General features: G+C 47.7%; 1 protein-coding gene across 1 annotated transcript in view; it reads left to right on the top strand.

Moving 5' to 3' along the window:
- LOC147611064 (histone acetyltransferase TAP1-like) overlaps window positions 1-26,453 on the top strand; it is a 52,707-nt gene that overhangs the window by 6,884 nt on the left and 19,370 nt on the right. The window contains exons 3-4 of the mRNA XM_086785711.1: window positions 25,149-25,206; window positions 25,337-25,526. Of these exons, the coding sequence (XP_086641837.1) occupies window positions 25,149-25,206; window positions 25,337-25,526 (248 nt within the window). The remainder of the gene's footprint in view (window positions 1-25,148; window positions 25,207-25,336; window positions 25,527-26,453) is intronic.

Genomic DNA, 26,453 nt, shown 5'->3' with positions numbered 1-26,453 from the left:
AATTGCCGCACATGCAGCATAACTAGTTTCTCAATACTTCATCTCTATAGAGGAAAGTGCCACAGTAGGCTGCTTTTTACTGCCCCATGAACCAGTGGTTAAACGACGAGTATCCGGATCTCTAGCCTAATTTGAATTAGTCCATCCAAGAAGAGTGTGCCCCTGGCCATAGAATATGCCAAAATCCAAAGTACCACTCAAGTACCGAAGCACCGTGAGAGCACACCGCCAATGCTGCTGACAGGACTTGGATGTGAAAGAACTCAATAAGCTGATCGTGAAACAAATGTCCAATCGGAAGTAGGTCAACCATACCAAACATCCGACGAAAACCCGATACTATCCCAAATGAATCCCTGGAAAAGCATCAAGAAGACAGCTTCTCACTAGTATCCATAGGAGAAGATAATGGTCTACACACAGTCATCTGAAACCTGTCAAGAATCTCCTGTGTGTACTTTTACTGAGAAAAGAAAATACCCTTAGGGGTTTGCCAAATCTCAAAGCCAAGAACATAATGCAGAAGGCCTAGTCGTGGGTCCATTTGGGGGCTGTCGGCCCAGTTGCGCTACTGGCCGACTGGCTGTCCCAGGTAGTATATATACACATGCCTTGCCCCCCACACTAGTTTTGTACCGGATCTTGTAGGGTCACTATTGGAGGAAGTGTCCTCAGCGGAGCACCGAGAAAGGTGCTGATTCCTCAGCTATGGCTGCAAAGACTCCAGCTTTTGTGCACTTGGAGATTATGGACACCTGAGCGTCATCTTCTTCGAGTCGGGAGGCAGTTGGTCTCATTGCTAGGGATATTCGGGAGTGGATTCTTGACAGTGGTGGTTCCAGGCACATGACTCCTTCTCAAGAGTTATTACAAGATCTTCAACGGCAGACATGTCACATCTTTATTGGTGACAAATCCACTATCCCGATTTACAGTGAGGACAAGTTGGAGATTATTCCCGATGGCAGAGGGGGGAAGCATTTCTCCCGGGTTCTTTATGTCCCATCCCTTGGATTTCATCTTTTGTCAGTGCATGAGGTTTGCAAGACTGACATGCGGATGGAGTTTGATGAGCATTTTGTTGGGCTCCGAGACAAAGCAACAGGCTAGGGTGTTTGGGAGAGCGGAGTGGAGAATGGGATTTAAAAACTCTCAGCACTCTCTTCTCTGACAGATTACTCTCAGCACTCTCTTCTTTGACAGATACTCAGCTCGGTGATTTGTGGCATTTCCGTTTTGGCCACTTGAATGTGGATGCGTTGTGGCAGGCTTTCCGGGACAAGATGGTGGATGGCTTGTCAGATGTTGGCAGCAGGCAAGGACATTGTACTTCTTGCATTCGTGGTAAGCAGCACAGGGAGTCTTTTCCGAAGTAGACTACTAGACGGGCTTCGAAACCTTTGGAGTTGGTACACACTGATTTGTGTGGACCTATGCAGACCCCATCTTTGGGAGGTTCCTTGTATTTCATGTTGCTTGTGGATCATTGTAGTAGGTTCACATGGGTTTATTTTCTTTCCCAGAAGCACCAAGCCTTTGCTCGGCTCAAGGAGTGCCATGTTATGGTGGAAAAGGAGTCTGGATTGCATGTAAACTATTTGGGCTAACAAAGGAGGGGAGTTTTTTTGTAATGCTATTGTGTGGAACATGGCATCAAGCGGGAGCTGGCCAATACAGGATCGCCTTCAAAGAATGGATTAGTTGAGCATAAGAACCGGACTGTGGTGGAGATGGCGAGGATGATGCTGGAGCATTGTGATCTTCCTCGTCCGCTTTGGGGATAGGCTGTGGCTACGACTGTCCATACCCTCAACCGATCTCGGACGAACCGATCTCGGACGACTTCAGTACCTAGGATGACTCCATATGAGGCTTATTTTGGCAAGAAACTAGATGTCTCCCATTTTTGTGGTTTTGGGAGGGATGCCTATGTTCACATTTCAAAGAAGCAGAGGGGGAAGCTTGACTCGAAGTCCCAGAAGCTTGTATTTGTGGGATATAACTCTCTTTCCAAAGGCTACAGGTTATATGACCCAGAGCGGAACGAGGTTGTTGTCAGCAGAGATGATGTCTTTGATGAGCATGTTCCAGCTTCCATTGTTGAGGAGCCACCACTTCTTGGAGAACCAGATGAGTATGAGGATGATTCCCAAGCTATTGTTCCAACTAGCCAGCCTCAATCAGTTGTAGAGGTTGAGCCCGAGGTTGGAGATGAGCCCCAGCAGCAGCAGGAGGCTCCACGTTCTATTCGAGTACCTAAGTGGTTGTTGGACACTGTCATGGCCCTGTGAAAACGGAACAGCACAAGTGTGGGCATGGTGGTTGCAGAGTCAGAATATTGAATGATTCACATGGGGGGTGCCCGGACAGAGTTAAAGATGTGTGGACATCCCTAGGTGAAGGGGGGAACTAGAACATTAAACTTTTAATGTTTATTAAAGTTGCCCCTAGGCCTTAGTGGCCCCTAGGGACTTTTTAAGTTTGGGGCCCTAGGATTTTTATGGGGAGGAGGCCACTCCACTTTTGGAGTGAGTGCTTCTCTCTCCTCCCCCTCTCTCTAGCTTTTGGGAAAAGGAGTCGTGGAGCATCCTTGTATGCTATCATGCGTGGAAAAGCTGAAGGGAAGAAGGAGACGACTGCAGATTTTGTGTGTGCTGCTGCTGCTGTTTTTCTGAGTGCAAACCAGCCGTACGGCCAGATCTGCTGCTAGCGCTCTCTCTTTCTGGGACTGGCTGCGCACTGTTGGCTGCGTGAACATCTGCTGCCTGCAGGCGGCTGTAGCAGGGACTGTACGGACAGGCTGCTGGATTAGGTGCAGGTCGTACAGTACAGTACGACTGCCGTACAGTGTACGGACAGTCTAGGTACAGCACTGTACTGCTGCAGGCGGCGCAGGACAGATTCTGGACAAATCTGGCTGCGCTGATTCAGGCGAGCACAGGTGCTGGTTGCAGGCGGCATTTGCAAGTACAACTCCTGGCACGTATCCCGAGGTAGTACAGACGGGTACGGGGCTGTTTTTCAGATCTGTACATTCAAAGACAGCATAGAAGTGAACACAAGGAGGAGGGTACCGACAAGTACGTGCATGCGTGTGAAGCAGGGTTGTGGAAACAAGTGCCTGCAAGTACAGATTGGTACCGTTGCTACCTCCAGTGCTGTTTCACGAGCTGATTTTGGGTAAGCTCCTCATCTGTTCATCTATCTCTCTTTCTACTGCTTGATGTCTGTTGCAGATATGAGCTATCTGGCCCCTTGTGAGAGGAGGGGTATGGCAGATTGACAAGGGTTGAGACAGAGTTTGGACAGCATATGTATGTATGAGCTGAGATGTTGAGTCATGCACTTGAGTTATGCCAGATGTATGCTCATGGCTGCCCTGCTTAGTGGTCTTGGCTGATCAGAGGGAGGCACAGTGTGTTATTGTGAAACACAGATCTGTGTGCATAGATCCTCTGTGCTAAGAGGTATTGTGGGCCATCAGATTGGACATACAAGTGTAATCTCTTGGCTGATTTTTGTTGTACTCAGCCATTCATATTTTTGGAATTGAATAAAGAAATACTGCAAGGGGCGCCAAGCTTTGGGGCCAACAGGTGTCGCTTTGTTTTCAGATTTGGGCACTCTAGCTCCAATCTGTTTTGTTTTCACATCTAGACTACAAGTGGACGGGTGACTGCTAGTCTACCGCACTCTGGTTTCTATCAGAGGCCGGTTTCAGACACCATTTGGGAGTCAGGTGTTACGGAGTATCCCTCCGAGTGGACCATAGAGGATGGACCTCAGAGATCGCACAGAGTTCGTGATAAAAGTCAATCAGAGGAGCTATTATTGGTGAACTATGCTTTGATGTTTCATATCATTTGGGACAAAGAGCCCACCTACGTTAAGGAAGCTCTTTCCCAAGAGACTTGGAGGAAAGCCATGCAAGTGGAACTTGAAGCCATAGAGAAGAATAACACTTGGGAGTTGGTTCTGAGGCCATCAAAATGGTTAGTCATTGGTGTCAAGTGGGTCTACAAGACTAAGTATATGTCTGATGAGTCGGTGGACAAGCAAAAGGCCAGATTTGTGATTAAGGGCTATGCTCAATGACCTGGCATCGACTATGAGGACACTTTTGCACCGATAGCTAGGATGACCACAATTCGGACAATTCTTGCCCTTGCCTCTTCTCAGTAGTGGCCGGTGTATTAGATGGATGTGAAATTTGCGTTCGTGAATGGTGACTTGTAAGAGGAGGTGCATGTTGAGCAGCCTCTTGGCTTTGAGGTTCCAAGACCAAAGGGCATGGTTTACAAGTTAAGGAAGGTCTTGTATGGTCTTAAACAGGCTCCCAGGGCTTGGAATCTGATTCTTAGAAAGGGTTTCCAGAGATTAGTTGCAGATCCGAACTTGTATCTCTTTCAGGACCGCGGTATGGTTACCTTGATTATCCTCTATGTGGTTGATCTTGTTCTCACTGCCATTCATGTGGAGCACATAGGTGTGACGAAGGCTACCTCGTCAAAGGAGTTTGAGATGACGGACTTAGGCTTACTCCATTTCTTTTTGGGATTGGAGATTTGGCAGACCTAGAGTGGGTTCTTTGTTTCTCAGCAATGGTATGTTCATGAGTTGTTGGAGGCCTTTGGGATGGAGAACTACAAGCCTTTTTCATCTCCAATGGACCCGAATACCAAACTTACAGTAAATGATCCTTGTGAGTAGGTTGATGCCTCCTTGTATCGGAAGCTTGTTGGTACATTGATTTGGTTGCTGAACACCATATTGAACTTGAGTTTTCCAGTGGGGCTATTGAGCTCATTTATGCATACACCTTTGAAGCCTCATTGGGACGCATGATTGTGGATCTTGAGGTATTTGTAGGATACTGTGGATCTTGAACTCTTCTATGACATTGGAGGGGGAATGAATGACCGAGTCAGTCTCGGAGGTTGGAGTGACTTTGATTGGGGAGGAGATCTAGTCACGAGGAGATCTACATCAGGCTACGGATTTACCCTTGGCTCAGGAGCTATTTCTTGGAGCAGCAAGAGGTAGCCAACTATTGCCTTGTCTTCTACTGAGGCAAGAGTACTGGGCTATTTGTGGTGCTGCTTGCGAGGTGGTGTGGCTATGGAGGTTACTTGGCGAGATTGGGTTTCCATAGAAGGAAACCACGGTCATCCAGTGCAATAACCAGAGCTGTATAGCTATTGCTTGGAACCAAGTCTTCCATGCCCGAACCAAGCACATAGAGATACAATATCACTTTGTTCGTGAGAAGATTTTGGTTGGTGACATCTTGCTTATCTTTTGTTCGACGGCGAACCTCTTCACAAAGCCTCTACCTCAAACAACAAATGCTCCATCAGCACTCCAGCTCACTAGTTCCACATCCAGGAGTTGAGAGGGGGTGTTAGCAGTCATCTCCTATCTGTACCATATTACTCGGTAGGGAGTGAGGGTCTTTGTTGTGGGTGTGCCCGTCCGGTTAGGAGTATTCTCCATTTTTCCTCATTGTCCATGTTTTTTTTCCCTGTTTTGTCTGGTCGTGGGGGACTGCTCTGTGCTGGCCAACTTGTCTTGTCATTGAGCCGACTTGATCCAGGAGCTGGCTGACTTCTATTATGCTGGCTGACTGGACATATTCCAGTCGTGGGCCCATGTGTGGGCTGTTGGCCCAGTTGCTACTAGCTGACTGGTTGCCCCAGGTAGTATATATGCATGCCTTGCCCCCCAGACCAGTTTTGTACCAGATCTTGTGTATATAGTAGAGTTTATATAGCTTCTCTCTCCTACAGTTCTGCATTTCTCTCTCACAACAGTTTGTCTCATTTCCGCTATGCATTCCGACAGGTGCCATGTCCATGAATTGGCATGGAAGAGGAATCACCCAAAGTGATAGTGCTTGTCCTGGTAGTAAAGTCCTGGAACCAATCCTGATGAGGTGTCATGTGAGCAGTATCACCACTATCCACAATCCTAGACTGAGGCTGAGAAGTCACAAGTGCCAGTGTACGAGAAGCACTGGCTAACAGAATAATACCATCATCCTTCTTGATGTGGGACACCATTATAGAGGTAGAGTCCTTTCCTTCTTCATCCCACTTCTTCTTGTAACATTGGGGCTGTTTATGACCCTTCTTGCTATGGTAGTGACACTCCATGTCCTTGTTTTTAGAAGATTTATCCTTGTCTTTGTCGTCGTCCTTGGAGTTCTTGTCAGAACCCCCTTTCCCTTTCTTTGGTCGATTCTTCCCTTTATCTCGAGCAGCCAAAGCTCCATCAGAATCACCAGAGGTGCCGGTCTCTTGTTTCTTCTCCTCGTGCTGTTCCAGTTACTTGGGAGGAAGTTCTCCCCTCCATTTCTATTCATGAGTGGCCTTTGGCCAGAACGCCCAAAGTTTTCAGTCGGGCAGTCATAGACCAGATGCCCAGATAATTGGATTTAGCACTTGGGTGGTCAAATTGACCAAAACGCCCAGATGAGTGATGAGTGATTTCAAAGGCAAAACTCAAATCATTTGAACAAAACATGAACAAGTGAATCTTTACAATGAAGCCTTCTTGGACCCAAAGCATGCAACTCCTAGAATCTAGGAGAGTTGCTATTTTGGGTCCAAGAAGGAAGAAGATTCATTTAAGTCACTTCTCCTCCAGCTCTAAGAAATAGATAAAACATCTAGGATGGTTGCTGTGCATGAGTTTGAAAAGGTCTCCTTCACTGTCTCCAACCAAAGTACAACAGGGTGGAAGAGTACCAGCAATAGGGCCAAAGGCAAGATTACGAGATGGAGGCTTTTGTCTCTGACCTAAGCATTTTATCCACCCAAATGATGGAGAGGAATTTCCACATGGAAGCTTCTGCCAACATAATTCTTTTTGACAGACTCTCATAGAAATTTTATTTGCGTCAAAACCTTCGGATTTTTGCAAGGATCGAGATTTACTAAAGCACCTTTGTCAAATTCTTTATGAGTTGGGATATTTTTAGCATAGAAGGATCTTAAATTAAGACACGTGGCATCTAGAATGGGACAAGTGTCTCTACACTTGTCATTTCACTTTACACTAGTCAATTTAGCTAACACTTGTCGATTAAAGTAGCCACTTGTCATTTGGCTAGAGCATTGAAGCCTCAAACGTATAAACTAGAGCACTCCCTCTTCATCTTTCAAGCACTTTTCATCAATTTCAAGGGTGCATACTACAGAATACACTTTTTTTTTTCCGGGGAAAAAGGTCCCTCTATTAGTTACTAAGAAAAATAGCCGAAATAGCTAAGTACAAATCCGTCTCCAAAGGGGAAACAGGAGTCAAGATGAACAAAGTGGAGGATGCACTTTGTCTCTGGCTGGCCGTTGTAGGAGGAGAAGGCTATCTCATACAAGGGGGGAGGGAGAAATAACCACACAGGCGGTCTATATTGCCAAGTGGGCTCGCCACCAGTATCTATAAGAAAGGGATTGTGCCGCCAAATCCTAAGGAAGGCCTTGTGACGCCTCCTCACGTGGCATGAGCCGCCTTGAAGCTGCCCCACTGATCGTGGAGGGTATGAATGATATTGAGCCAGATGCTCCAGATAGACTTCACTGGCGAAGCTCTTATATGCCAACTGCCACATGAAAAGGTTGATCTTCCGCGGTTGAAACCTGTCCCACAACCACTTCCAGAATTCTCTGAGAAAATGCGGCGGGAGGCCCTGGGATTGTAGCCCAATAGAGAAGGTGAGTAAGGTAGAGTACTCATCCGCGCCATATATTGCTAGCGATATACCATGCCCGGTGAACACTCCCAGCCATTGCGGAGGAGAAGGATCCAGTATCGAGGCCAGCCACTCCAAAGGGATGGAAGAGTCGATGTCGAGGCTAGCCAATCTCTACCCTGGATCCCAATAAGGCTTCTCTCCTGTGCCTCTGGGTGTAAGCCTAGCGGGGCATGCAGTGATAGACTCAACCACGTGTCCAAGAGATAAAGATATAGAGAGAGAGGGGAGAGAGAGAGAAGGGAATAGGAATCTTGCATAGTACACCACGCTGAGCGGGGAAAAGGACCCGCCCCCTTTTCATGAAGGACAATCCACGGGCTCTTCCAAGCTAGGACCAATACAACAAATGAATACAATATCAAACAAGAGTGCCGATGTCGAGGTCGGGCTGAAGTCGAGGTCGAGGCACAGGATCTCTGATGCCGAGCTCACTACGAGGGTGACATGTCCAATGCACGTAGGAGACGCATCACCATCGAGCTCCACAAACACCCCCAACGGGCACTGCAGCATCCCTCCACTGGGCTCCCATCTCCCGGTGAGGTGCCTCCCAAAACACCGGCTGGAGGAGATGATTATGACAAGGTGCCACTCTAGCCTATATATGGCTCTTCAACTTCCCATGCTTCCACTTATGGGATAATCCAAGGCACCTTCTAGCCATAGATCACAAGCTCGAAATCGCCAACCTTCCAACATCCTCCCTCGATTCGAGCTCCGCAAGCCACCGAGGCGCGAGGGGATCGCCCAGGACGACACGCCTGAGCCGCTCAGGACCACACATGCCCGGGCTCTGATACCATGTCAGAATGCGTAGCGGAAGACTAACACACGTAGGAGACGCATCACCATCGAGCTCCACAAACACCCCCAACGGGCACTGCAGCATCCCTCCACCGGGCTCCCATCTCCCAGTGAGCTGCCTCCCAAAACACCGGTTGGAGGAGATGATTATGACAAGGTGCCGCTCTAGCCTATATATGGCTCTTCAACTTCCCATGCTTCCACTTATGGGATAATCCAAGGCACCTTCTAGCCATAGATCACAAGCTTATGGGATAATCCAAGGCGCCTTCTAGCCATAGATCACAAGCTTGAAATCGCCAACCTTCCAATAGACCCACATGAGTCTTCCTCTGGGCTAGTACCAAGGTATAAATCAAATACTTGATGCTTACAAAATCCCACAATTTACTATTTACCCCAATCTGAAAGAAGTCTTGATAAGCAAAACACTGTGGTAGAGATGCTGGCAGGGCAAGAGGAAATGATGCAATAGTAGCTCAAGGTTTTCCTCCTCAAGGGTGGCACAAGTACAATGAAGCGGCGTCGGCGTTCTCAAGATGGCGGCAGCCGTCTCAACTCGGCTTAGGCGGCGGCTTGATGGCGGCATTGTTGAAGGTGCATTGGTGGCGGTAGTGGCTGTTGGAGGCGGCGCAGGTGGACAACACATAGGCGGTGCAAACCAGCGAATAGGCGGTGGCGGAGCTGGGCTCTGGGCGGCGGCGCCATTGGTGGCTCAATCGATGGCAGGCGGCTTAGCCAACAGAGATGGGCGTTGTAGAGGCGGTGCTCAGCGGAAGTTGGCTATGTAGGGACAAAGCAGGGTGGTGGAGGGAGGCGGAGAGGTAGATGATGATGATGAAGATCCTTGCTCACACAAGATGATCCTCCAAGGTGGTTCTTCACAAATTCTTCTATGAATCTCCAAGAGGGTGCAAGCTTCTTTATATACTTGAAAAAGGGGTCCCTGCTTTTGCCTTGCTTTGCTTTGCTTTCGCTTTATCTACTTGCTGAAACCGATCCCGTCAAGTGGGAAAGACTCAGTTGGACACTTGTAGTTGGTTGATAAAAGACCAAATCTTGCGGAATGAGGAAGATGAAACCACCCTTGTTGATGAAGGAGCAGTCTCGTGTAGAACTAACAAAACAAGCACCACCACGAGAGACCACAGCCGCCTGTGAGAGCAGCCACAATAGTCCTGGTGGATGTGGCCACGTCTGAAAACAGTGAAGAAGAAAGGCAGCGCAGCCTGTAGAGAGTCCACGTCTCAGAGCAGCCACAACATAGCCTTGTGAAGGGCAGGTTTCAGCAGTTGCCTAGGGTAGCAACACATTCAACCGCCTGTAGAGATGTTGGCGCAGGCAGCAGCAGCATGAGTAGTACCTTGCAGATTTCAACGCAGCCACCAGCAGCAGGGTTCAGCCGCCTGTAGAGGGGCAGGCGCAGCTGGCAGAGCAAAGGTGGAAGACAGCCACCTGGGGACAGGTTCAGTCGCCTGTAGAGGGTCAGGCGCAGCCAGCTGCCTGTAGGAGATGAGCAGCCGCCTGTGGAGAGCAGCAGCATAGGCAGTCTCCTGCTGTGCAGTTCGTAGCCCGCCTGTAGAGAGGTTGGTGTAGGCAGCAGCAGCATAAACACCCCAGCAGCAGGCGTAGCAAATCTCCAGCCGCCAAGAAGCTTACGAAGGGTGATGAAGCCACGCCAGGGAGAAGCGATTTAATCCCACGCTTGAAAGAGAGATTTCTCTTTAATAAATTAAAGTGAAGTTAGCCTTAGTAAATTCTAGGCATGCATGTGGGGGACTAGTGGGGGTTGGTGACCATGCCCACCCCCACACTCACTTAAAAAGTGGGGCTCCCCACCTTGGCCCCAAAGTGGGTGCCCAAAGGGGGTGCCCACTTTTAAATAAGTGTGAATCCCCTAACCTTATAAATCAAAGGGTTAGAATTTTAAATATTAAAACAACATGTACCATATACTTACCACCTGTTCACATGCACTGAAACTCGTCAGAATACAGAGCACACTTCACGACTCACTGGCAGGCGTCCCCGCTCAGTAAGTAACACGTCAAGCAGGCAAACACACGAATACATGTCATGCGAAAACAGTTTCAAACATGCAAAATATGTGTGCATGTGCAAAAAGTAACATGGACATATCTCCCGTTCATGGAACATGTACAAAATATCTGTCGGCACAAAACTGGCACGACATTTATTACATAAAAATCCTGGTCTTCCTATGGAGTGACAGTCCCATAGGTAAGACGCAGTTCCAGGCACGAGTTTCCCTAGGTGTGACAGTCCCATAGGTAAAACACGGCACGAATACTGGCTCTTCCATGGCGTGACAGTCCCATGGATCGAACACAGTCTAGGTCATACACGGGTGGCACTGATCTGGCTCCCGTCCATACGACACCATCCTGCTAACACACGGGTGGCACCAGTCTGGCTCCCGTCCATGTCAGCAAAATACTGGCCTCTTCACACGAGACACTGGCCTGGCCTCAAGTGAACGAGACGCAAAAACTAGGAATGGACCAAATGGTCGGCCAATTGGTGACATCCCCCCGGTCTGAGAGGCCACTGAGACTGCAGCAATATAAGGCCTCCTAGATAGTGCATCGGCCACCACATTTTTCTTTCCTGGAGTATGCACAATCTGAAAATGAAACATGGAAAGAAAATTTGCCATTCTCATTTGCTTCTCTGAAAGCTTGGTTTGAGATAGAAAGTATCTCAAGCTTTGATGATCTGTCTTGACCACAAATTCAGCCCCAAGAAGATAGTGTTTCCAAATCTTTAAGGCGTGAATTACAGCCAAGAGCTCTTTCTCATAGATATCCATATGAAGCTCAGCATCATGCAAACGACGGCTCTCGTATGCAACTGCTGAAACCTGCCCTTCACAAGGCTATGTTGTGGCTGCTCTGAGACGTGGACTCTCTACAGGCTGCGCTGCCTTTCTTCTTCACTGTTTTCAGACGTGGCCACATCCACCAGGACTATTGTGGCTGCTCTCACAGGCGGCTGTGGTCTCTCGTGGTGGTGCTTGTTTTGTTAGTTCTACACGAGACTGCTCCTTCATCAACAAGGGTGGTTTCATCTTCCTCATTCCGCAAGATTTGGTCTTTTATCAACCAACTACAAGTGTCCAACTGAGTCTTTCCCACTTGACGGGATCGGTTTCATTGGTATCAGAGCACGGTTGTTTCCCTCTTCCTAGTGGGGAAACGAACCTGTGTATTGGACATCCCGCTTTTAGCAAACTTTGAACACAATGGACAGCCAAGGCAACCCTTTGGAAGTACCAAATTCGAGGGGTCCCTCTAGTGCTTCTCGTGGGTCTGATGCCCTGCGAGGTAGACACAAGCCTCTTGAAAGGGTTCTGGATAGTAAATCCAAAGGTCAACTGTCTCCAGGAAAGACAGTTATGCTTGAACAAGACCCTGATGCTATGAGGGCTGAAATGGAACATATGAGAAAACTTTTGCAGGCTCAAGAGCAAGAATTGAAGTTTTTGCATGAAGATCCTCATCTGCAAAGTGCTATTGAAGCCAGGAAGGCTGATGCTATGATTGATGTAACCTTTGAATCAATGGCTCGTGAAGTGGGCAAGAAACCAAGGGAGTTGGCACTTGCCTATCTCCTTCGCAAAGGTGATATCAAAGAGGGGGATGACGGAGAGCTAAAATTCAGAAATCCACCTCGTTTAAAGCATGGAGATCCTGCATCCCAGAGGCTGAAATCTTATATGCAAAAGGAAGAGGTGACTGTCACCTCTCGTCATGCATCCTCTCCCCAAGGCACTAAGCCTGACAGAAATATGTATGCCAGTGCTCATGGAGGGCACGAAAGTCACATGCATGCAAGATATGTATCTCATGGTGACAGGTCTGCTTCCAGAAAAATTTTGCCTTCTGAGTTGTCTCATGGAGAGACCATGCTATATGCAGGTAAGCCACATGCATCTGAGCTTCGAGTTCGTGGAGCACATGCCACCGTGCCCCATGAAGCTTCTATGACAGCCCATGGAGCCCATGCAGATAGGGCTACCCCGTTGGATAAGGGGAAAAGAAAAAGAGAGGACCATGAGCCTCATGCCAGGAAGCTCAAGGAGTTCAAAGCAGGTGATAAATCTGTCAAATTTGATGTCTTTCATGGTGAACATGATGCTTCTAAGGTGCTAGCGTTTGTGGCACAGTTCGACATTGCTTTTAGCGATGAAGACTTTACAGAAAAGTCGAAGGTGCGCCATGCTAGTATGTTTCTGAAAGGCACTGCTGCCCATTGGTGGATCACCGAAAAGATCACCAAGGATCCCATCTCTACTTGGAAGGAATTCAAAGACAGATTTTATGCTCAGTTCTTGCCACCCAATGCAGAGCAAACTCTCACTCAAAAGTGGGACAGGCTGGAACAAAAAGATAATGAGAGTGTGCAACAGTATGTGAACAAATTTTGGAAAGTGTTGCTGGAAGTGACTCCCTTCATGCTAATCTCTGAGGAGGAAAGAAAGAGGAAGTTTCGTTCTGGATTGCAACCTGCTTATAGATCGGGTATTGAATTGCACCCAAAACATACGTTGCAGCAACTCACAGCTTCTGCTCTTGCCACAGAGCAATTGGTGCTCAAGATCAAGCAAGATCAAGGAGGTTCCAAGGCGAAGGACAAGGCTGTCCCAAATCAGCAAAAGGGCGGACAGCCACCTAAAAAGAACTTCCGGGAGCCTTACAAGGGTGGTAAAGCTGAAAATAAAGAACAGGGCCCAAGAAAGAACAAATTTGGATTAACCCCGGAGCAAAGAGAGCAATATGCTAAGGATGGAAAATGCTTTTCTTGTGGTAGCAAAGACCACATGTTCCGGCAATGCCCAGATCGCAAACCAAAGCACGAGGACAAGCATACCAAAGCAAATGTTCATGCAGTTCCTGATGTGCAAGGTAATACAGGTCATGATGCTAAAGAGAGAATGGTTTGCAAGGCATGGGGGCAAGTTAAGGATCAGCCCGCACTCTTCATGTTTGATGACTGTGCAACTGACAATTTCATCTCTATGCAAATGGCAGCTGCATTGGGTATTGAGGTTGAAAACATGGGACCTCAGATTGAAGCTGAAGCTGCATTTATTGGCAAAGAGGTGCAGGTTACCCCTTTGATTGGGAAGTTGCGTATTCATATTCAGGGCTACCTTGACAATGAGCATTTCTTAGTTGCTCCTTTGAATGGATGTGATGTATTGTTGGGCAAGCCGTGGCATCATAGGCTTGAGCCCCGCAAAGACTACAAGTCCAATATGATCTCTTTTATGCATAAAGGCCGCATGCACTTTATTGATGCTGGCAAAGAAGGGGATTCTATCCCAGTTGTATCACACATCCAAATTAATAAAGCAATGAAAAAGAGTCTTTCTGCGTACTTGATTTTTGTGCGTGATAGTCTTGTGCCAAATCAACAAAATGTGGATGCTATGTCTAATGATAGGCTGAATTTTCTTAATGCATTCAAAGACTGTTTTGCTGACTCATTGCCAGGTGAACTACCTCCCCAAAGGCCCGAAGATCATTGCATAGATCTTGTGCCAGGTAGTTCTCCACCTAACAAACCCGCATACCGAGTGAGTGCTGCACAACAAGAAGAAATTATGAAGCAGGTTAACGAGCTTTTAGAGAAAGGTTTGGTTCAGCCCAGTTCCTCACCTTACTGCTCTCCTGTGCTTCTTGTTCAAAAGAAGGACGGATCATTCCGTATGTGTGTTGACTATAGAGCTTTGAACAAGCTTACCATCAAGAACAGATTTCCTATTCCACGTATTGATGATATCTTGGATAAGCTTGATGGCTCAGCTTGCTTTAGCAGACTTGATTTGAAGAGTGGTTATCACCAGATCCGAGTGGTGCCGCAAGATGTCCATAAGACTGCATTCAGGACAGCCTTCGGATTATAGAATGTGTTGCTACCCTAGGCAACTGCTGAAACCTGCCCTTCACAAGGCTATGTTGTGGCTGCTCTGAGACGTGGACTCTCTACAGGCTGCGCTGCCTTTCTTCTTCACTGTTTTCAGACGTGGCCACATCCACCAGGACTATTGTGGCTGCTCTCACAGGCGGCTGTGGTCTCTCGTGGTGGTGCTTGTTTTGTTAGTTCTACACGAGACTGCTCCTTCATCAACAAGGGTGGTTTCATCTTCCTCATTCCGCAAGATTTGGTCTTTTATCAACCAACTACAAGTGTCCAACTGAGTCTTTCCCACTTGACGGGATCGGTTTCACTTGCTGTTGCCTTTTTTTTTCTCTCATATAAATATTATTAATAATAGCCAAAATTCTTAATTTGTGCTTTTACAGCTTCAGGGCCTTGCTTTTTGGCGCTACTTTTTGGAAAAGTGGCTTTTAGCTTTTTGATCCAGTTTGATGTCCTCTTTTCAATGGTGCCCTCAGCTCTTAGTCAACATAATTTGACTGTTTTCTTTTTCCTGCTTTTTGATCAAGACTGGTGCTCTCTTGTGCCAACTTAAGGATCCCTGTTCCCATGTGTCCATCAACTTGTCCAAGTGTCCGGGCATGAGTTCCATCATGTGAAAAGAGCTCAGAGGGCCAAATAGTTACACTGGGGGTAGCTGTTTGAATGGAAGCCAATCTCCAAGCGACCTAGCGGGGCTTGTACCCAAGGCTCCCCATAATACGTGTGGGCGAGCCTCGAGTGTGCGACCACTGGGTAGATGGACCATAGGATTCTAGATCAGAGGCTGCCGGAGCCGCTCCTCGGAGGCTATTGGAGCTGATTACTGTCGGGCCGGCTTGAGATGATCCCAGGCATGCAAGAGAATGGCTACAAATTTGTCCTCAAATGTTGGGCTAAAGCCATGTGCTCGCATCTCTGTGAAGATCCATCTCATGCTTGCCCTGGTCCGGTCTCCCATCATTGGTAGCCTACAGAAAGTTTTGGATCAAACGTTGAACCTGACCAATACGTGCCCGGGAGAAAGACCAACAGGAGGGAATGTACCACATGTGGCAAGAAGAACGAGGTTCACCATCACTACTCGGCCAGCTACGGAAAGTGTGGCCGAGTTCCAATATAACAGCTTCTTCCGAATGCTCAAAAGAAGGGGGCGAGCTGCTGTTTAGGGGAGACGTCAATGCCAACCTGGCATCCAAGATAATGAACTGGAGTTCTCCTCGGTACCCATGAAAAGCTTCAACCCGACACCAAGTCGGGGCAAGCAATGAGCCAACCCAAAATCCACACGACTTGTGCTAGTTTATCTGTGTTCCGGATGCATGACACAAAATCTCAATCGCCTCGCGAATCTCTAGAGGTTCCCCTCCGCCCCCAATAGGTATGATGTTGTGTCGTTGGAAAACTCGGAATCAAGAAGCTCCTCTTGCACTCGGAAGGGGATGGTCTAGGATCAGTGTTTTTCTGCTGCCCCATATTCTGCCCCGTCTACAGCCCTTTCTCGTCTGTGTTTTTCAGATGTGCAGTCCTCTGGTTGCTGCGTTTTTTGGACAGTTGCTGCTGGTCACTCTACGGTCACCTGGGCTTCATCGTTTTCAGACTGAAGGTACCTTCTCTTCAGCGTTTTTCTCATCTGAGGTATGGAAGCTGGTCGGCCTGTATTTTCAGTTTGCAGCCCCTTTGTTGGCTGCATTTTCTTCTCCAGTGGAGAATATCCCTTGCAAAGGGGGTCTTGTGTGGATTCTGGCTTAGTGGAGAATATCCCTTGCAAAGGGGGTCTTATGTGGATTTTGGCTTTGGTGGCAACTTGGTACTTGTGGTGGACACTTCTTTCTTCTGAGTTGTGCGTTTTCTTCTGAGATTGAGCCCGAGTTCAGTGATGGCTGCCTCGACTGTGCTTCATATGTTCTCAGAGTCTGCCAAGTTGGATGGCTCCAACTATACTTTGTGGAAGGTGAAGGTGAAATCAGCCTTCCGTGGAGTAGAATGGCTTGTTAGAGCTGCCAATGCCATCCCTCCCACCCTTTCTACAGTTGGTGTGACACAGGCACAGGTTGATTCTTGGGCGGCAAATGATAGTCGTGTTTTCTCCTTTCTCATGTTGAATTGTCAAGATCCTGTTCTCTCTCATGTGTGTACAGTAGATGCGGCACATAAAGTTTGGAAGGCCCTTGCAAATCTTTACGATATTATGTCTCCGGGTCGGATTTTGGCTTTGGGAAAGCAGCCTTTTGAATCTTTTGTTTTTTGCCTTTCCATCTTTATCTGCTTTCATCACGAAGATGAAAGATCTCCAGGACGAGCTTACTGTATGTGGCAAGAATATCTCTACATAGGATATGGCTATTCGGCTTCTCTCCAAGCTTCCAACAGAGAGGTTTGATGCTGTGAGACTGTGCTGGTGTGTGCATGTCTCTCAATCAATGTATCTATGTTATGCCCCTAAAGATCTTTACTAGGATAGCGTTCTGATGAGTTAGGACTAATGACACCCTTTCTCTTTTCTTTCTCTCTCTTTGCCTCCTTCTGTCACGTGCATCCCGCACTTGGATGCCACGTAGACATTCTGTACAGTAGGTGCAGGACCTGGGATGGTGAACTGGTCCCATGTGAGCCCAGTCCGGGACGAGTCAGCCAGGGATCCATCTCAGTCGTCCGAGGTCAGGTGTGCATCGTCCTGCACACGAGTCCAAGGTCAGGTGTGCATTGTCCTGCACATGAAGCAGTGCCAGTCCGCGCTGTGAGTCTCCCTCTGGAATGATGTCAGATGTGCTGTGTATCTGGTTTGCAACTGGATGCCAGGCCTCTGTAGGCATGTAGTTTGCATGTAGAGATGGGGCCAGCCCATAGGGCTACCCCAGTGCAAGGATTTGCAGCTTGCATACTTAGTCTGGGCATGGGGGAGGTGTAGAACCACCCCCAAGGGGCCAGGAGGGCCCAAGCCTTGCCCACCAGCCAAGGCAAGGGCTGGGAGGGGCTGTCGGCCAGATGTACTACTGCTGGACAGGCAGTCGTCTGGGTCCAAAGCCCTAAACAGCAGGCGGCCAGGTGTAGGGAACTGTCCCACACCTCTGCGCAGCATGCCCAGCAGCCAGGGTGCTGCCCAGAAGCATGCGCAGGCTGGACAGGGTCTAAACAAGTGTGAAATCAGTTTATTAATTAGACTCAGTCGTGGGTGCTTACTGAAACCAGCCGACTGCATGAAGGGAGGGGTATAAATACCCAAGTCATAAATCATTTCATCGATCTCATAATTCACCAAGAGCATCAAGCATTCAAGGGCCAGGACAGCCAAGGGTTTGCTAAAGCTAAGGGGTGAAGGATTGAAGGTCAAGGGCAGGTTTTCCAGCCAAGAAAAGGTCAAGTACTTTGTATTTGTTTCAGATTTACATCATTCTAATAAAGCAAATACACCATCCGTGGTGGGGGCCCTACAGAGGGTAATTGGGACCCAATACTGTGTCCTTCTCCATCTCCCCCTTCTCTCTCTATTTTCTGCACATCGTCTTTCAGTTTTGTGCGTTAATTCCGTCGCGAAAAGAGTGCTGTTTTCGGAGTTTTGAAGTACCGATCCTTCTCCGAAGATTCCGCATATTACAGTGGTATCAGAGCTCACTTCAAGGACAAAGATTCAGCAAAGAAAACCAGAAAATTTTTTCGCTCGTGTGGTTGGTTTTTAGACGCCGGTGGACTACCCCTTTCGGAGTGACTCCTGTCCCTCGAAGGACGGTTGGTTTTTACCCTCCGGAAGCCTCCGGAAGTCTCCCACACAGATAGTGGATGGTCAGATTGCGTTCCGGAAAGGAACTGCATTTTCCCGCTATGGCGAACTTCGGCGACGAGAGAGAACCAGAACCATGGGACCAGAGTGCACCAGGCAGCCCAGCGAGGGCACCCGGCTTGAGTGTACAAGACATGTTCCAGCAGATGATGCGAGCAATCGCAGACCAGACAACCAAGTTGGATGAGCAGAAGGCGCGGATTTTGGCTCTGGAGGAGCGTTCTCGCTCTCCAGCGTCGCGTTTTCCATCTCCTCCTCCCTCTCCTTCCGTACCCCAGATACCAGATCCTCGTCACAGGGACCCTTTCGAGGGGTCACAGCCGCAGCCAAGCTCCTTGCTTGAGATGCAGATGCGTGCATTGGAGACTCGACAACGAGAAGACGAAGCCATGCGACGAGTGGAACACGAGCGTTACCTCCGAGCTCTGGACGCTAGATTGACACCGGCGGCGCCCTCGAATCATTTTCCCGAGAAAATGAATTTCAGTAAGTATAATGGTAAACTCGATCCCACTACTCTGTATTCATGGTTACATCAATTTGAAGCTTACTTTGCCGCAGTTAGGAAATCAGATATTGACAAAGTGATCTTAGCCAGTTGGTATTTGGAAGGTGAGGCCATTCCTTGGTGGACTCAGTGGGCTCATGCCCACACCAGATCAGGTATGGCAGCTTATGGGTGGGACGAGTTCGTCCGTGACCTTAAGCAGCGGTTTTTACCGCCCCACTACCTTGAGCGACTCGAAGACGAGTTCAGGGGTGCGCGTCAGAATGCGCAACCAGTCCTTCAGTTTGCCAATAGAATTTCGACCTTGTGTCTACAATTAGGCTTATCTGATGCGGACAAGAAAGGGCAGTTTTTGTATGGCCTGGACACGCACATCCAATGGGAGGTGCGTATGTTTAGACCAGCCACCTTTGAGGACGCACTCTTGCTTGCGCAGAGTGCAGAAATGAAACACAATGGTGGCAAGCCCAAGACTTCCCAGCCGGCTTCTCCCAAGGCTAACGCTTCGGGGGGCAAAAGCCAGAACCAGACGGGGTCTTCCCCAGGACAGAGCCCGGGAGCCTCTGGCTCCAAGAACTCGAACAATGCGTCTAAGCTTACTCCAGACCAGAAAGCGGAGGCAGGCAAGACAGGTGGCAAGTTGAGTGCTGAGGAGCTTGCTCAGTACAGGAAGGAGGGTAGATGTTACTTTTGTCACACAAAAGGACATACTTCTCGGGATTGCCCGAAGAAGCCTCCAAAGGCCGCCGCCGCCTCCACGGCTTCCGTGGTGAGCACAGCTCCCACACAGACCCCAGTGGCTACCCCTAGTTCTTCAACCCCCGGTGCTTCAGTTGGAGCAATTATTAGCCGGGAGCTCGAAGATAAGCAGAAGGGCGCCCATGACCAGGAGTATGAGCGCAACGAATTGCTCAAGTCCTTTGGCTACATAGGTGGCCAGAGAGTCGTTGTCTTATTTGACAGCGGCAGCACGGAGGATGTGATCACGGAAGAGGCCGCTAGGCGTGCCCGTCTCGACCTAACTCCGGTGGACAAACAAGTTGAGGGTTTTAGCACAGGTATGACAACGAGCGTCAAGTATGAAGCTCTAGGTGCTAAATTAGTGATTCAAGGCATAGAGTTTGTGCGTGACTTTATGGTTGCCCCTCTTGTAGGAGCAGACATAATTTTGGGTATCCAGTGGTTTCACAAGTTCCTTCCTGATGTCAAGTGGGACAAGCACACGTTCCAGATTGATCGGAATGTGTCAAACACCCCGGTGACCATTAAGTGTGAGCCAGGTATTCCAAACTTTCCGCTCATAAGCCACTTGTAGGCTAAGCGAGCAGTCAGGAAAGGCGCACAGTGTGCGATGATTTACATCCAGACAGCCCAGACGGTGGCCAGTGCTTCCGAGAAGTACTCGGTTCTCCATGAAAAGTTCCAGAAGATTTTTCTTCGGGACAGTCTCCCTCCCCAGCTTCCCCCGTCCAAACCAGAGGATCACAAGATTGACCTCCTCCCAGGCTCGGAACCCCCGAGCAAGTTTCCATATCGCCTTTCGAAGGCAATGGAATCGGAGTTGGACCGCCAACTCCAAGAATTGTTGCAAGCTGGCTTCATCCACCCCAGCGTGTCGCCATTTGCAGCACCGATCTTATTTGTCAAGAAGAAAGATGGGTCTTCTCGGTTGTGTGTCGATTATCGTGCACTCAACAAGCTGATTATCAAGAGCAGATTCCCGATGCCTCGAATTGACTATATTCTCGAGAGGCTGAATGGAGCTAAGGTGTTCTCTAAATTGGATTTAAAGAGTGGGTACCACCAGGTTCGGATTGTTGAGGGGGACATCCCCAAGACAGCTTTCCGTACAGAACGGGCCCACTATGAATTTGTGGTCATGCCATTTGGTTTGACGAACGCCCCAGCTACATTTAACCGCATGATGATGCGTATTTTCCGGGAGTTGATCGGAGTGTGTGTGTTCATATTTCTGGACGACATACTCATATTTTCAGCTACAGTTGAGCAGCATGACATTGATGTGGAGAAAGTCCTTAAGTTGCTGGAAAGCAACGAGCTCTATGTCAATGAAAAAAAGTCAGAATTTTATCTGTTCCAGGTACATTACTTGGGATATATAATCAGTGCCGAAGGCATTCGACTTGATCCGGCTAAAGTGGCCGAGATTGTTAACTGGGAAGTACCTCAGACTGCTTATGACATTAGATCATTTGTGGGTATATGCCAGGCATATTCCACCCACATTGATAAGTTTTCTGATCTCTCGGCAGACCTCACCGATCTGCTAAAGGGAGTGAAAACAAGGAGGCAAAAGATTCGAATGACTCCATGAGCGTTGGAGGCATTCCAGAACCTCAAGGTGGCTTTGTCAGAAGCGCCTTGTCTAGCCCTTGCCTCGTGGGACGAACCATTTCAGGTGATCACCGATGCGAGTAACATCGCAATTGGAGGTGTATTGCAACAGAATGGTCATCCGGTAGCTTACATGTCTCGTAAGTTACTGCCCGCCGAAAAGAACTACTCAGTCTATGATCGTGAACTCCTAGCAGTTATACAGGCCTTGAAACATTGGAAACATTTCCTGTATGGCCGTGACTTCGAGGTTCGCACTGACCATCAGGCATTGCGCTGGATTCAGACGATGCCAAGTGCACAGTGGAGTGATCGACAGCACCGCTGGAGTCAGATATTCCAGCAGTTTGGTGGCATGATTGAGTACCTTCCAGGAAAGGCCAATCCAGTGGCGGATGCTTTGAGCAGGAAGGGACAAGTATCTGCGATTCAGACCACTAGACTTGACCTTGTTGGTACTGGACTAGAAAACATGAAGCACACGTACGTGGATTCCGAGGAATTCGGTACTCAGTGGGAACAGGCATTGGATGCCACAGGACCATGCCATTTTGTGATACGCGATGGTTGGCTTTACTACAAAGGCCGACTGTGTGTCATGAAATCATTCCGGGCAGCTCTTCTCCATGATGCCCATGACGCCATTACAGGTGGTCATAGGGGCATGAATTCGACTTTGGAGAAGTTAGAACGGCAATACTATTGGCCAAAGATGAGGCGTGATGTGTTTACATATGTACAACGCTGTGACATTTGTCAAAAGGTGAAAGCTCCTCGTGGAAAGAAGATAGGGTTGTTACAGCCTTTGCCAATTCCTGAGGGTCCTTTCCAAGACATTTCGATGGACTTTGTCACAAATCTGCCTCCCAGTCCGAGTAAGCGTAATACACAATGTTTGACTATTGTTGACAGGTTCAGCAAATTTGTGATGCTTATTCCTTGCAGGGCCAATGTGACCGCCGAGGATGTTGCCCAGCTATTCATTCGGCATTGGTACCCGATTGGTGGAATTCCTAGGACCATAGTGTCAGACCGAGATGCCAAGTTTACTAGTCATTTTTGGAGGGCATTGTTTGATAATTTTGGTACTAAGTTGAATTTTTCCAGTGCATTCCACCCACAGACAGATGGCCAGACAGAGATATACAACCAGTTGGCCTTTGATGTGCTGAAGTGCTATGTCCACGATCAGCAAGGTAAGTGGGAATCGTTTTTGCCTTTAGTTCAAGCTGTTTTAAATGACTCTTTTTCTTCAGCTATTGGCAGGACTCCATATGAGGCAGCGTTTGGAAGACCTTTCCAGTCGTTGTTAACCAGGACTTCGTCTTCAGTACCGGAGGCGAACAGAGTGACGGAGTCTTACTAGGAGATCCTAGAGTCCGTTAAAGACAGATTGGCTAAAGCGCAAGAGGCCTACACTCGACAGGCCAATAAAGACCGAAGGGACATGAAGTTTTCGGAAGGAGATTGGGTATATCTTCGGATTATGAAGCAAAGATTGAAGCAGGTGGGCAAGCGATGCCCAAAGTTGTCTTTCAGGAGCTTCGGACCATTTCCCATCCGGAAAAAGATTAATGAGGTGTCTATGCAGTTAAAGCTACCTCCGAGTTGGACTATGCACGATGTATTTCATGTCAGTTGGTTAAAGCCATATGCAGGTCCACCCCCTTCAGAGGTCAAAGACGAAGCGGAACCAGACATCATTGATGAAGCAGAAGTAATGGTTCCAGAACAGATCCTTCTGCACCGTTTCAAGCATGGCTCAGGCCGAAGACTACGACAGTTCCTCACGAAGTTTCAGGACCGAGGAACTCATGAAGCGGTATGGCTCGACAAAGAATTTTTCGAAGACTATCCGGCATTATTGACGGATTATTTGGAGGCTATGCAGCTTCCGTCAAGTTAAGCAGAAGGGGATGTCACGTGCATCCCGCACTTGGATGCCACGTAGACATTCTGTACAGTAGGTGCAGGACCTGGGATGGTGAACTGGTCCCATGTGAGCCCAGTCCGGGACGAGTCAGCTAGGGGTCCATCTCAGTCGTCCGAGGTCAGGTGTGCATCGTCCTGCACACGAGTCCAAGGTCAGGTGTGCATTGTCCTGCACATGAAGCAGTGCCAGTCCGCGCTGTGAGTCTCCCTCTGGAATGATGTCAGATGTGCTGTGTATCTGGTTTGCAACTGGATGCCAGGCCTCTGTAGGCATGTAGTTTGCATGTAGAGATGGGGCCAGCCCATAGGGCTACCCCAGTGCAAGGATTTGTAGCTTGCATACTTAGTCTGGGCATGGGGGAGGTGTAGAACCACCCCCAAGGGGCCAGGAGGGCCCAAGCCTTGCCCACCAGCCAAGGCAAGGGCTGGGAGGGGTTGTCGGCCAGATGTACTACTGCTGGACAGGCAGTCGTCTGGGTCCAAAGCCCTAAACAGCAGGCGGCCAGGTGTAGGGAACTGTCCCACACCTCTGCGCAGCATGCCCAGCAGCCAGGGTGCTGCCCAGAAGCATGCGCAGGCTGGACAGGGTCTAAACAAGTGTGAAATCAGTTTATTAATTAGACTCAGTCGTGGGTGCTTACTGAAACCAGCCGACTGCATGAAGGGAGGGGTATAAATACCCAAGTCATAAATCATTTCATCGATCTCATAATTCACCAAGAGCATCAAGCATTCAAGGGCCAGGACAGCCAAGGGTTTGCTAAAGCTAAGGGGTGAAGGATTGAAGGTCAAGGGCAGGTTTTCCAGCCAAGAAAAGGTCAAGTACTTTGTATTTGTTTTAGATTTACATCATTCTAATAAAGCAAATACACCATCCGTGGTGGGGGCCCTACAGAGGGTAATTGGGACCCAATACTGTGTCCTTCTCCATCTCCCCCTTCTCTCTCTATTTTCTGCACATCGTCTTTCAGTTTTGTGCGTTAATTCCGTCGCGAAAAGAGTGCTGTTTTCGGAGTTTTGAAGTACCGATCCTTCTCCGAAGCTTCCGCATATTACACCTTCCTTTTTTAACTCTTTTGGCAACGTCACATGGAATTATAGCTTATGAGTATCGTCTCCTCTCTCTCTCTTAACCTTTTTATTGCTGAAATTGTTGTGATGGATGTGGTTGCTGTGTTTGTTGTGCGGTTCATCATGTCAAAGGTTATTTGTAAATGATTGATAGCAAAGGGGATCATGGTAGAAGAATTGTGTGAAGAGTCAAAAAGGTGTGGATGGAGATTGAGAGATGTGGGCATTTTAGGTCCACACATGGGTGGCATGCTAGGTGGCACACTAGTGCGGTGTATGTTTGCTCATTGGAGCTATAAAGTGGTGTAATTGTGATCAGTTGCATGAGAGATCTTATAAATAAATAGTTGGCATTTTGAGTATATTTTCTTGTTCTCATATTTAGTGATTAAATATTTTCTCATCTTAGTGATTAAGTGATTATTATTTTCGTCATTCAATCATGATAAAGCAAGCATGTTTGTTTTGATCCTCCCTAGTTCTTAGGAATTTAAACATTAATTTGAGTTTTGTGTAATTGGTATCAAAGTTTACAACTTTTCCACCCTGGCTTTTTCTTCTTTGGCAAAGATTTCACATTAAGTTACGAAACTTTTGCTAGACAACATCTTATGGAACCATTGTTGGAGATTTATATGAGATCCTCGACATGCTTCCATAGTTTCCAAGATGCTTTTAAAATTGAGCAAGGGCATGAGAAATCAATAAAAAATATGTATAAATCTTGTAAAAGAGCTAGAGCTTCAAAAAGCTAAGGATAGCAGCTGGTAATGGTGACAAACTTCATATTAGCAAGTTGTCTAAAAGTCAATTTATTTACAAAAATTCAAGTGATCAGACTTTATATTTGCAGAATCAGCATATAATTTTGGTATTGTAGCTTTTCTGGGATTACCTTGGATCCATTATTTGTCAAACAGGATGTTTATTTGTGTCCTTAGCATGCTCTCATCGACTGAGCTTTGGATACATTTGAGAAGTGTATATTTTCATTGTGGCAGGTGCTTTGAAACGAGGCTCTACAATAAAAGTGAATTTTTGGGACTCTTTGAGATCAGGGTATTTTCTTTTTTCCGTTTTTTGAAAGCTATTATTATTTTATTTTTTTGGGGGGCGGGTTTAAATGCAGGTTGTTTTTGTCTCGATTTTGCCACAGCATCTAACTGAGAGCTGTTTGAAAGCTGTGCAGATTTGTTAAGGATCCTCCTACATTGCTTGCTGAACCTGCTCAGGATGAGAAAGGAGCTGAAGGACCGGTTGATGATGAAGAACAAGTTGTTCTGATGGAGACAGTTCATCCAGATGGCACAAAAGAGAAGATCATTTTTGCATCGGGTGAAGCTGTAGATGTTTATGAGCTAGAAGTTCTTTACATCAAGGTACCATGTGATTCAATTGTTCAAGCACACATGTTGCATTGAACCTATAAATAGACTACCATTTTGACCTAAGACGCAAAACAATACTAGCAAGATGCATGTGGATCTTTCCTTTTCTTCCAAAACAATCCAAAGAAATTGATACTTTTGAAAGAACAGATCATAACTCTAAACATCTATTTTTTTGTGTTATTTTTTTTTGGGGGGGGGGGGGGGGGGGGGGGGGGGGGGCGGGCAGGTCTGGGTAGGAGAGGGGGTTGCCGTTTTATGAGGCGTAGCGGAAGCTTTTGATGTTGATTAAGGAGTGCGTTAACTTGCTGATTTGGGAAGAGAGAATGGAAGAAAGAGAGAGAGATAAGCAGAATAGGGAGAGTGCACAATACCTGGGTCCTAATCATCCACTTAAGGGCCGCCACCATTGCAGGTGTATTTGTTCGTATTGCTGCAAGTTGAATGAGTACAATGATATGACTGATTGCTGGGCCAAATAGAGAACTGACCAGAATTGGGTTTTCCCATAGGGAACACCCTCCTTTCTTGATGTGGTAGCTGCCTGGGATTGAGAGGTACAATGTCTCTGTGCGTCAATGAAAAATGCTGAGATGGGTTTACTTTGCTGCTTTAGATGTTGTGGTTGCATTCCCTTAGTCTTAGCTCTCTTGCCCTTGGTTTTGGCTCTGCATCCCCTGTCTCAGAATGGATGAAGAATGAACATAGACCTCCTTTATATAGGGATTTTGATGGCAAGGTCGTATGTTGGTCGGCCAGCCTTTTAAGGTCCCAAAAAGTCATCAAAATGTCATTAAACATTCATATTGTGCCCAACACATGTCCCCAACTATTGTGGTGCATGGCTTGGGCACGTGTGTCACAGCGTCGGGGTCCACAAACGATAATAATGATAGTAGACCAACACTTCAAATACAA

The sequence above is a fragment of the Cibotium barometz genome, chromosome 48 (assembly GCF_041138505.1).
Source record: "Cibotium barometz isolate CiBa-2024 chromosome 48, ASM4113850v1, whole genome shotgun sequence".
Classification (NCBI taxonomy): Eukaryota; Viridiplantae; Streptophyta; class Polypodiopsida; order Cyatheales; family Cibotiaceae; genus Cibotium; species Cibotium barometz.
Note: the sequence above shows the minus strand (reverse complement) of the source record. Positions and strands in the feature narration are given on the sequence as shown.